General features: G+C 37.8%; 1 protein-coding gene across 1 annotated transcript in view; it reads left to right on the top strand.

Moving 5' to 3' along the window:
* LRBA (LPS responsive beige-like anchor protein) overlaps nucleotides 1–13,156 on the top strand; it is a 416,862-nt gene that overhangs the window by 356,169 nt on the left and 47,537 nt on the right. The window contains exon 47 of the mRNA XM_082315661.1: nucleotides 752–919. Coding sequence (XP_082171787.1) covers nucleotides 752–919 — 168 coding nt within the window. The remainder of the gene's footprint in view (nucleotides 1–751; nucleotides 920–13,156) is intronic.

Raw genomic sequence — 13,156 nt, 5'->3', positions numbered from 1 at the left:
TGAATCCTCTGTATAAAATAAAGCAAATCCTGCTAGTGATTTAATCTATGTGAATTAACTCTTTAGATGACAATGATTTTTAAGTTATCTTTTAATATATTTGTGCTGCGTCTAGTACCATTATGAGAGTTTCATTACTGTTTGGATTCTTTTGTCCTGGGGATTAGGTTGTAACTGGATAACGTCTTCAGAAAAGTAGCTCAATCAGTCAACATAGCACTGTTTCTGTATAGGTTGTATAAGACACATATACAAGAAGTGCATAAAAGTAATAGCAAGTTGATATTCCAGCATGGTAAATAATTTGTACCCTAACATCCCTAGTTAGTTCAGTTTCCCCAGGTCTATCAATCTTCCCTCTGTCTGTCAGAATCAGATTATCATGCTGTTGTTATTCACTGTGCAGATCACACAGAAAAGCACAGTTTCATCTTGAGAGTTCATAAAAACATAGCCCTGCTCTCCATAAATGCATAAATGCCTTCCACTTACTGCTTTTTTTCTTATTCCCACTATTATAGTTTAAAAAGCAAGGTCTTCTGGTCAGCGGGGAGTAAGGCATGAGACTCTGGCATCTGTCACAGGGCCCACCTTTTTTTTTTGATAGAATGTCTAAAATGCTGTTATCAATTCTGTATTTAGACTTGTTAAGATAATTTTGTACACTATTAAAAAAATGCTTCTACTACTACTAAATAATGACTATCTGGCAAACTCAAGTTTATGTATTTTGTGTGTGGTTTTTTCACAGGCATTAGAAAGTGAGTTTGTTTCCTGCCAGCTTCACCAGTGGATTGATCTGATTTTTGGCTACAAACAGCAAGGGCCAGAGGCTGTTAGGTCCCTGAATGTGTTCTACTATTTGACTTACGAAGGAGCTGTTAATTTAAGTTCAATAACAGATTCCGTATTGAGAGAGGTAAGTTTGTACTTTAAATATAGTAAAGGAAAATCTTTGTTAACCACTGCAGTGTTGAAACTGTAGAGACTCCACGTTGTTCAAGGCTACCGGCGAATGTTCAAATCTTTGCGTTCTCTTATGGTTTGGCCACAGGCCAGTCAAATGCAAGGTGCCTGGACCAGTTGTCATAGCATGCAAAATTAAGAGAACAAGCATGCAAGTTGTTCTTAAACTTTGTGCACCTGGATTCAGCACAAACTGAATGCCAATATAAAAATAAACGTTCAAAGATTGCTTCAGCTGCTGAGGGAAGTCATTTTGTTCACGAATATTGGATCTTAATGGCAGAAGACAGTGAGCAACCTTGATTTGGCTTGCACTTTTGAGTTTACTTTTACAGTTTTAAAAAGTCTCTTCTAATGCAATCCTGCATATGTAGTACACATCAAACACTATAGTTTTGTAGCTTCCATTATTTTTATTTGGCTTTCTATCAAATCAATAATAACTTGTCCTGTATTTTTGATATGCAAAAGTAAATATTTAAACATGGGAAAGATCAGTAGTCTCACTCAGACTCAGCACTATTCAGAAAAATCTATTTGCTGAAGTATCCCTTAGGATATTGTGGGCTTAAAGACTCCTCCCTCCTCCAGCTAAACAGCTGTTTAAAAAAAAAAAAAAAAAAAAAAGGGGGTAGGGGGTGTGTGGGGTGATTAAAACAGCTTTTTGATAGGTTTTACGTCCTCTGTTCAGTCAATACATTGGTATCAAGTATAGCTGCAAGTATATTGATTATAGAATAAATGTAACTGGTACTTCATTATAAAATATTCTGAGTCCCTGACGACAAAGTAATATGATTGCTATCAACAATTTTATTTAAAAGGGTGGCTAGATGTATACCAACAGGGAAAATACGTGTGAACTGAATGAAAAGAAGAATGAAGACATTTCTGCTTACAAATATTAGGTTTGACGTTCACTGCAGAATTCTAGGCTAATCCTAATCTAAGTTTTTGTTATTTATTGCTTATGAGAAGAAGGTCTGAGAAGTAAGCAATTACTATTTGAAATAATACTGTTTTCTCTGTACGTACTGCCCATCTGACTGTTTGGGGCACCTGGACAGCCTCTGTAGAGAAGGTCACATCATAGCGACACTGTGGGTTGTAGCTGGCTTGTGGGTGCAATGGAAAGGTTTGGGGGGTATGCAGGGCATGCAGGGGTACGCAAGGACTGGCTTAAGTACCAAAAGCGATGGCTGGGTGTCATCATTGCGTGGGTTGCCATCAGCCTGCAGACTGAATCTTGGTCCACTTTGAGCTAAAATATAGGTGTTGCACGTAAATACGTTTAATTGAGCTGAGAAAAGAGATACTGGAACACTTTTAAGAAAAAATGTCATCATCTAGGTTTGAAACCATTATTGAGCCAAGGGTACTAAATGTTCACTCTGTCATGTTTTCATTTCATTGATAATGTTTGTCCACTGTACACTGACAAGGAAATATTCTTACCTTGTAAGAGTATTTATTAGGCTCTTGAAGTGCTAGGTTTAAGTGTGAGCTGAAAAATAGACTGGGCATTGTGTGTAATTTGTTCTTAATTTTGGTATTAAATGAACCATCATTTAAGAAATTAATAATTGAAGTAGTACTAATCAAAATAGCAGTCTGCCACACACGATTTTCATGTAGTTTTTACTTTTTCTGGAACAGTTCTATTATCAGTTTAACTGTGATCTGTTCTACTTGTGCTGTAGCCTGAAAAAAAGTAATTTAAGACCAGGGAAGTTACAAATCTGTCTGGAAGTGTGGATCGTCCCAGTTAGAGAGGCATTCGCTTTGTACTTCTATAAATATATTAATGTATTTGGTTACCAAATTTTTTGAATTTGTCATGTTTTTATTGTACTTCGCTACAATGTTTCTTATTTTTGAGTTGTTCTATTCTGCCTGAACTGAGTGGCATATAAAAATGAAAACAGGAGAGGAAGAATAGTAGTGTTGTTGACTTTCATAATAATGGAGTAGCTTAGCAGCAGCAGAATTTTAAAACACTACTGATGGTGTCAAAAATACATGCTGATGAATGCAGGCAGCAGAATGAATGGTATCTTGTAGCACTTTCATGCTGAGTTACTTGAAGATTGGTCCAATGGAATATTTTTATTTAGTATTTTTAAGCAGGTCAGTAAAACAGTAAAAAGATTCCTGTTTAGTTAGGTATACCTTGCTATTTATGTGTATTTTGTAAAGCATATTTTTTTATTATGTAAATGTGTATATGTAATTTGAAATGGTACATATGATATGATATTGACAGTGCAGAGTTTTAATGACTATCGTCACCAATGGTGAGTTATTCTGATTTTACTTATGAGTAGAGATGAAAGTAATAAAAAAATCTGTTTGTGTGTGTGTGTATCTATGTGCATAATCATTCTATATCTATGTGCTAAATGAATTTATCATGCACCTTTGACAGCCTCACCTTCTTCCTGCTTACTAATCCATCTCCCTGAGGACCTGCGCTAACATTTTGTACTGCCGAGCAGCTTCAATCAGCATTTATTTTTCTTCTTCAGTCAGCTTGCCAGAAAGTATTTCTTCTTTTCTCCACCAAATTCCTGGTTAGAGGCCAAATGAGCTTCTGATCTGGACAGTTAACAGGATTTGTAGGCAGGCACAACACCTCAGATTTAGTATCTGTTTATTAGGCAACTATTAAACCAGAAATTTTACTCTGCATTTCTTGGTTTCAAAAAGGATGCTTTTGGCTTTCTCCTCTCGATAAGGTTCAGTGTTTGGGTCTTTAAATCTTGACAGTTGTAGCAGAAAATACATTTTTATTTGCAAACCTAAAACAAGGAGAAGCTTCTGTATACTCTGAGAGTTGCAAGTTACTGAGGCTTTTGGGTATCATATGGAAATAATAGCACGTGCTTAAACCATGGCAATTTCTCCACATAGATAGTCTATGCTAAGCCTGGACCACATCAGGAATGAGAAGCCTATGATGCATGTGTTTCTGAAGTATCTTCACAGATACACGTATGGATATCGGTGACCTAACTCATCAGGAGGGGCCACACACAGAATAATAGTGGAAGGAACCGAGGAGTGGAGGAGTTCAGGTTAATGCAGAATTTCCTTAGGTCTCCTAAATGGCTCCAACTGGCACCTTTATTTTTATAGGCAGTCAGGTTATATATATTACAAGAAGGAAGCACTCGTCTAGGAAGGAAAACTACTTGATTAAAACCATATTCCACCTTTCTTTTTTTTTTAAACTGAAAATGTAGAACTTTTACATCCTCTCATACTGCTGTGAACAATTTTTTCCTGCCATTCTTTCTGCCTATGGGAATAAAGGAAGTAAAGTATTTTGAAAGGATCTGACTGCTATAATAGAAAATTTTAAACTAAAATGCAAACCATGGGCCACATGCTACCTTTTGGCAGATAAACCCTGGGGAGTGCAAAGCTTGCATAATTCAAAGGCAAATCTCAGGGGGAGGGGAGTAGATCAAGAGAGAAGGGTTTGAGTCGCAGCCAGTGGGGGAAGGGAACTGCAACCAGGAGGAGCAAGGCAAGAGATCCAGTATATCTGCTGGCATAGCTGTGCACTACTCGTCCCTGCAGAGACCCTTCCTTCATCCTCTTCTTTTATCCTCGAGCCACTTCAGCAGCATTGTCATTGACTCTGATCCTTGTTCTTGTGTATCTTGCCAAAGGAGGTTAAAACTGAGGCGGGAAGTTGCTGTTCAGTCGACAAGCAGTAAATATCACATCTCTTTCTGGTGGAAAATACGGTATTTGCCAGCAGAGGTATGCTATATGACTACCTTCCGTTGACTCATTTTTGAAGACCACGTTTTGATCTGTGGAACTCCCAATCACAAGATCTGCCGTGGAAGGGCTTTTTTGTTGCCTGTATGGAAGCGGCAAGGAGTCACAGTAGCACAGATAAATGTCATCCAGCCGTTCTGGAGAGAATTCACAGCACCTTCTTATCACAAATTCTGCTCTCTTTTTGCAATAGCTGTCCAAGAATGGGGGGAGTGGGTGGGGGGGAAAGTAGAATTAGATCTAAGCCATTCAGACAAGCAACTGATTAAGAGGTGAAGCACAATCCATAGAAAATAATTTGTACCTTGGACTGATTTGTGGGTATTCCATTAGTGTCTTGGTCAGAAGAACAGAAATTCCTCTTGTCTCTGGCGTAGTGTAGCAAAGGATGATCGTGAATCTGGGCTGCACTCAGAGTTCCTAATTAAAAGTCCATTTCTCCACTGATAGCCCTATGTAGCTAGCATAAACACTGGATAAGTGTAAAGAAAAGAGATGAAGTTAATAGTGGGAAGGCAAAATACTACTTGGAAGAATGCGTTATTGATTTACTACAGGAACCCCTTAACCTCAGGAAGCATGCTAAATTTTGTACCATGCTTATCAAAAAGCACCTAACCATATTCTTTAAATAATTTTTAAAATATCATCTGATATGATCTTTGTAGGCAGCAATTAAGGAAGACTGATGCTTTTTAAATTAGCAGTAATAGTTCGAAAAAGATGAGAATAAGTCCCATCCAATTAATACCCCGCATACTTTCATTAAGTGATTTGCTTTTAGCCTTAGATGATTCAGTTGCTTTATACTTCTTCCTTTGAAGAGAAGGTGCCTTTTTGTTACATGAAGGTCGTCTGTTTAACGTTAGGAAGCACAGCTTTCTCCATTCTATCGGCACCTTTCTTTCTACTGTTGATATTTTATTTCCATATGAACCGAGGAGTTTCAAAAATTGTGAAGAATCAGCTTGGACATACCATTTGGTATGTTATTTGAACGTGCCACTTCTGATTATATAAAGAGAGGAAATAATTCTTTTATTTTCAGTTTTAAGGCATATGAGATAAATTATTTTATGGATAATAGCTTTTAAATGTTGCCTGAGATTAATATCTTTGGGTAAGTTTTATGCATCTCAGACCTATTCCTTATAAGTCTAATTTTATTTTTAAATATTTACAGTTTGAGAGACTTCTGTGCTTTCCAAAAGAAGTTACAAGGATGTTTAGTTTACATGACCCCAGTTCCATGACAGCAGTAGCAGATCTGATATCTTATCCCAGAGAAAGCATTTTTGGCCTCTCTTTTAGCTGCGTTCATGGTGGGAGTTAACAGCATATTTCAGCTCTAACTCAGCTGGAGAACTCTGACAACAGTGAATCTTTCACAAAGTATAAACACGATTTGTATTTATAGCATAGTTAACATTTACTAAATAGTCAGGAAAACCATCGGTCTGTTTTTAGCAGGTTGGGCAACAGCCTTTGTTGTGGCTGCGATGAGTTTTAAAAAGTAGGATAAAGTGATTATAAAATATTGTCACAGAACAGTAAATTTAGATGTGCTGAATTCAGTAAGTAACGAATTCATGCAGGCAAAATCCAAAATACTGGAGAAACAATCTTTGCATCATCTCTGGCCAGAGGCGTGTTGCACAGATGGCATGCTTGATGTTGTACAGCACAGGAACAGTGTGAAAAGCCAAATAAATGTTAAGAATTGGTCTAGTTTTGATTGCAAATCTATGTTAAAATACCATTATATGGAATCAGAATTAAGAAGGCTGTATTTAAAAGAACCATACTGACTTCATGGCTAAGGAGAGGTGGACTTGTCAACTGCAAGCAAACCCCTGCCGTGGTCTTTTCCTGCGAAGGTTTGCGGAGCAGGATTGTGTAAGGAAGCCAGGGCCTCTGATGCTGTTGTGGATGGACAGGTACCACTGCTGCATGAAGTCAGCTTGTCTGAGCATCGGGACTCTCCCACGAAAAGATGAAGTCTTTTCTTCTGGTAAAAGGAGCATTAAAATAACAGGAGCACCATTCCTGCCACCAGTTCATATCATTTGCCTATTAATTCTCACATCTCAGCTCACACTGTGAGCTCTCTGTGGTGTTGGAGTAAACAGGCAAAATGAGCATAAGCAAGTGTTTACTGTGATATCTGGGAGGTGTGGCACTGCTTTGACTCCATTCAGCCCAGTTTGACATGACGAATGGGGGTTTATTGCCCTTTGTCTTAACTTATGTATTTACTAGAGCGCTTAGAAACAGACATAAAACTATTCAGCTAGGTTTCGATCCAGAAAAATATTTGACCTGGATGTTCTCTTTTGTCCTTCATTACAGAATAGACTCTAATTTTATCTGGTGCTTCTGCTTCTCTATCCAGCGGGAAAGAGAGTGATACTTTAGAATTAATTAAAGTAGGACTGAGATACTTGATGTATAAGGATTAAAAGAATAAAAATCAAACAACTGCTTTGGCTTGATGTAGTAAAGCTTTTTGGAAGGAGGTAACTCATGTAAATTAGTTCTTCAGCTCCAAGTGCTTTTTTTCTCAGCCCCTAATTGAAATTCAAAGGATAGAAATTTTCAGCGCAGTCAGTTCCCTCACCTCTTCTTGCTTGACCTGTCTTGTGGATCTATCAGAGCCAGAGAGGCCTTGAGACCCCCTGGGCTCTTTACATTTTCATTTGTGCCTGGCCGGTCAGTCTTAGATAGCTGACATATTTGTTGGCCAGCATTAAATAAGAAAGAGTAATCAAAAGGTAAACAAGGGATGGAAAAAAGTGACGTTCATAATCCTTCAAAAATAACTTTTTTGAATAGAAAGTATTTCCATTTTTTAACTTTTTTTTTCCTCTTCCATATGTGGAAAGGATGAGATATACTAGTGTGTAATAGCTACAGTTATCGTACACTGAGTCATTTAGCCTTGAATCAAACATGAAAGTGAACAGGCTACAAAAATTTCATTATTTTTTTGTGTCATCAGCATACTTCAGTTATTTGCAGGCTCTTTATGCAGTCCAAACAATATCTGTATTGACTTTCACAGTAATTGGGAAACTAAAAATTTTTGTTTGGACTGTTTTCATTGTATTTGCTCATTGCAGCCTAGGGTACCTAGCTCATCCGTGTTCCTGCTGTGTCTGCACATGTGGCGTGGTATTTACTTACCAAACTGTATTATATTAGTTATTAGTTGTATTTGAACACTAGCTGCTTCTTGAGTTAGAAAGCTTGCAGTCATGTCGAAGGTGCTTTTCCTCAAGCAGTGTCCAAAAATCAAGTCTCAGTTAAACGTTACGTTTTATTAAATGATAACAAAAAGTTCATTCTTTGCAGTAGAAGACTGAGATAATATTGTACCCATACTCTGAAAACAGCAAGTTTAATCTTGCAGGTACTAGTTATGACTTAGTTTAAGTAAATGTATCTCTTAGCTTAGCAAAATGAGTTATTTGTTTCTTTTTCATGATTGTTACAGATTCTGAAAGGTGATCACGCAAGATAGTTTAAAGACCGTTAAATGCTGGATTTTTAGATCAGTGTATTAACCTCCTTTAGACTGAAATGTTTTATTTTAATGAAGCTTTTTTATTTAATAAATAGAGATGGCATCAAAGTTGAAGAAATTCCATGGAATGCTAACAGATTGGAACAGATTGCTTTTTTCCAGAAGAAAAAGTTCTATATCAGAAAATTTGGAGTCAGCTAAGTAGCAAGTAGACTGTGTGAGGGTAGCAAGTTTTAAAGATTATGTTTAGCTATTTAGAGGAGTGAACGAATAATGCCAGAAACTGATGAAGTTTCAAGGTATTGTACATGGCAATGCCACTACTTTCTATGTGATAATTATTGATTTTAAATGAAGGCAATGAGTTGCGTTCTTGAAATCTTCAGCTGCCACGGCAAAGAGAGACAGGCCATTTTAGCTGTGGTGCTCAAATAAAACAGAGACTGTTATATTTTAAAAAACTAGCCCCAGAGCTGCTTAGGGTTTTCCTTGTACTGAATCCAGTTTTATTTGCAGGTCTTTAAATTCATCTTAACTTTCTTTTTGGACTCTTTTTCCCTTTTTATTTTGTCAGTCTCTTTGAAGTACTACCAGACCTGTTTTTCTAGTTCGAGTTTTTTATCTTTTTCTTTCCAGTAGCCAAAGATTTAGGTGTTTTGAATGAGCACATCAGTGCTCCAGACAGAGATACTGTTTGAAATTATCCATGAACCCAGTGCCTCTGAACATTATTGAGTGACATTTGTTTCTGTTGGTTGTGTCTGCTCTGACTAACTGGTTTCTTTCAGATTGGCAGCCGGGATTACGCTGCCGTAGACGGACAGCTGCGTGAACTGGAGATTGCAGCCAGGCTGTGCCATGCCTCTGTTTAATATGCCTGGAATGTATATATTCAGATTGGAGCAACTTGCACGGCCCTGAGGGGGATCTATTTGTATTCTCACAAACTGTGCTTACTTCCTGTTTTACTTTAATGACTGCATGTAATTGTCGTACTGATTTGTCTGGACAAAAAGACTTCATTTTTCTTTATTCTCACAGAAAATTTTGTAATGTAATTTAAGAGCTGGGTTAGTGGTTTTGTTTTTAAAGGTGTGGTGGAAGGTATCCTACGCTGTGCTCCCTTCTACACTTTTCTGTGATGTGAACAGAAGAAAGTATTATTCATATATTGAATCACAAATAGCTTTGAGAAAAAAAAATCCTGCGTATCGTAACCCTTCACCCCTCCAGGTATCTATAGTAGTTTGGATTTAATAAATAACAAGTGGGTAGAGTAGTAACCAACTTCTAAACAGACAACTGTGGTATTTTGAGCAGACAGAAGGAACTGAAATTAGGGGAGGGAGAAAAAAAAGAAAAATATTATACAACAGATGTGTTTCTTGCAAGGAAGCTACAAGGAAGGAAGAAAAAAAGCCCCTATCCTTCATTTATATTTGATGGCTTTCATTTCTACATTTTTATGTTGTTTTCCTGTGTAATGAGGCGTACTCAGTTTTGTTACATATATCCCTAACGCACCGCAGCAGGCAAAGGTTGTGCCCTTTTTATTTCATACCAACTTGCTAGCGTACTCTAATAATGTCCCCCTCTGCAGGCTGTTGACAGTATTTCTGCCCACGCTTCAGCTCTGAAGCCATAAACCTGAGTTACTTGGGTTGAAGTAGTAATTGCATTAGGGGGCTGCAACAGGCACCTTTTACAATCCGCTTGGTTAACAGAGGGTATATCACAAACATTTTGCAGGCGTGTTTAACGATACCTAGAGAACAGCGTGTAACTCTTGATCTTGTAGTATCTTTTCTCTAGCCTTTCTTCTCTCCTTGCTCCCTTCCCTCCCCTGTTATTTGTTATATTTCAAAGCTAGTGTAGGCAATGTTCTTTAAACCAGTACGTTAAGTGCATAGTGCAATGATAAAAAATTGAAGTGATTCAATATAAAAGGGTTGATTTGCGAAGTCGAAACAAGAGAAAGATTTTTCTGGTTTGCCATGAAGAAATTAAGCTGCTCATTTTATTTTTAAAGGAGCGGATGGGAGTGTGTGAATTTATGATACTAACATTTGAGCACTGTATTTTTTCCCTGGGTCAAGTGTAGTGCAGTATCCCCAGGGCAGGTGTACCGTCAGCAAGCATACACATTGCCTGTGTCAGAAACGCATTGTGCCCATTTTTCACAATCTCGATCTAACGGGGATTGTTATGAAGCAAGGGGAGATGGTACTACAAGGAGCTTCTCTTCTATAATCTTTAGCCCGTTTTCAGGAATTTTATCTAATTGTTACGATTCATGCTTGTTCTCCGGCTGGTGTTATCTGTGTCTCTGTAGTCTGTGAGGAATTTAACTAAGAATCTTACTGTAGGATTGTAAGTGACTATCTGGTCAGAACAGGTTTTCTGATCACTTGTTATCGGAGCTTGATTTTAATCACCATCCCATGGGGAAAGGAGCTAGTCAGTTGGCCACTAAGCCATTCAGCTTCACTGTCTGAGGGGAAACCTGTCAAATATTCTGTGTTCTCTCGTGCTGTAAAGCAACATCTGGGTGGAAGGAAAGGGAAAGCAAGTAATCATAATTGCATATCGCTCAAGCCAATAGAAATCACTGAGGAACATGTGTGTAAACCTTTTTGAATATTGAAAAGTGAGGTAGGAGCGGCAGAGAGCCAAAGTAATTATTTTTGCACGGGCTGTTATTTTCTGGACATAAATACTAGGTAGAAAGATGGAGGATGAACCCAAAACATTTTCTGTCCCTAACACGTATGCTGAAAGAATATGTATTACAATGCATGATGTTATTTCACCTGGGTTTTCGAGTGTTTGGCAATTAAATCTTACAGATTTGAGAAGTAACTGGAAATACTTCGGTATAGGTCTGTAAAGGCACATTGACTGAAAGTAGCCTCTTTGTAGCGAACGGTAGGGTTGTAGCTTGTCGTGTGTTCAGACCGAGGCGTGCATTTTAACATGGGTATGCTGTGCTGTTAGACTCTTCAGACAATTTGGTGTTTTGTGTCTGAGCAGGCATGACGAAAGCAACTCTGAGCTAGTCTCTTTCAGGGTCTTTAAATCTGGAGTTAAATGGTGTATGTCTTGCCTTTTAACTATATGGGCCTTCATTTCAGGATTTGAGTTCAAAACTGGAGACCGTTTCATTCTTTCTCTGTGACACTCACTGCAGTTCCCCCTCCACCCGCCCTCCCTCATATTTAATTTTATAGTTCTTTCAGACATAAACATGAAAAAAAAGCAATTTTGACTTAGTTTCTGAGTGTTGCTGCAAAGAAAAGTAACAAACATCTGTTTTTACCTTAACTGCATCCATATGTTCAACCTCCCCATCACCCTCCTTCCCAAAAAATTTACAGCCGTATTCGGTGGGTACTGCATGCTGTTGAATTAACTTTCTTCACAGTTAGATTAGAGGGTAAGTTCAGAGACTGAAAATATCCGTACTAAGCACTGGCCAAAAGCTACATTATAGCTAAGCCAAGTTTTCAAGTTTTTCACTCTTCCTCTTTTAATTTACTCCCCTATTCCCCTTCTCCCCTTCCCGCCCCCCAAGAAAAGAGGAGATGATCCAGGAGACCTTTTTAGGAACAGGTTATTGTGGTAATTGGGTAAATGTTAACTTGTGAAATTTGCTTACGGCTTTCATACTCATAAATGAATTAACATTCGAACTACCATGTTTATCATAGAAGTAGGTGGTTTGAGATGCATACTGTGTGGATTATTGTAAAGGGTTAGTTACCTTGTTTCATTTTACTACTTCTTCTTGTAGCATCTGGAACAATTCTGGCCTTACCAAAGTTTTTTTTTTTGTAGAGGATTAACAGGAAGAAGGCTATTTTACTGAGATATTTGAGAAGCAGTGAAACAAAATGTTGAATGATATTATCTTTTACTTTGTGGTATGCAGCATGCTTTCAGCGATGAGAGTTTGTGGAACTAAAGATATCTTTCAAACCAAGGTTATTCCTTTCCAGTTATATAGTGCCTTTAATAGACGTGAAACTAGTTGTGCAAATTTCCCAAATATTTCTGCCTACAATAATCTAAATGGTTGTATGCTCCGGAGGGATTCAGCAATGTGAGAACACATGCCCTTCCTCTGCCACTAGAAACAGCTGGCCGTCTCTTAGTAATACAGACTAATGCTAGTAATACATTTTTCAAGAAAATTAAGTTAGAAGGTGGGCTATAATTTGTTAGAAAGTGAGTTGATGACTTTTTGACTGATGGTCATTTTACTGTATATTCTCAGGTAAGTGGTAGGTTGTTTTCTTCAAAGGAGATATTAATTATCTCTCTGAGGAAAAGATTCCCTGCTCCAAGCTGATTTTCTTTGACAGGTTGAACAAAAGTCTGAGTGACATCTGGTGGCTAAAATGCCCTGTATTTCTCTTTCTATTGTTATGTAAATTGACAGAATGGGGGTTGATTCTAGCTCTACCATCACATGTTTCTGCTGACAGAGGGAGGTCATCTTGCATCCTTCTGTATGTGATCCTTTCTGACTGAGACATCATCAGAACATGGAGTTGACATCTGGATTGACTTTGAATACAATCTGGGAAAAGGAAGGAATCATTTGGGCTTGCTCGTACACTCTCTTGGTCATAATTAAGAAATGTTGAAGCCAAATAATGAAATCTTTGCGTTTTTTTTCTTGGTAATGAAAAAGAGTGCAAAAGGTGTTTATGCTGAAGTCCAGCCGCTCTGTCTAGACATAATTGTCCAAGTGTTGTTGCCTTTACTCAACGGTTTTTCAAATTTATTTTGGATCTCTGAATATGCCAGTAAAGAGGACATACAGATACCAATATCTGTGCCTTTACTCTATGTACCGTTTGGATGTTTTATGAAACC

The sequence above is a fragment of the Platalea leucorodia genome (genome assembly GCF_965183815.1).
Source record: "Platalea leucorodia genome assembly, chromosome: 6".
NCBI lineage: Eukaryota > Metazoa > Chordata > Aves > Pelecaniformes > Threskiornithidae > Platalea > Platalea leucorodia.
This window is presented reverse-complemented; position numbering and strand designations above follow the sequence as displayed.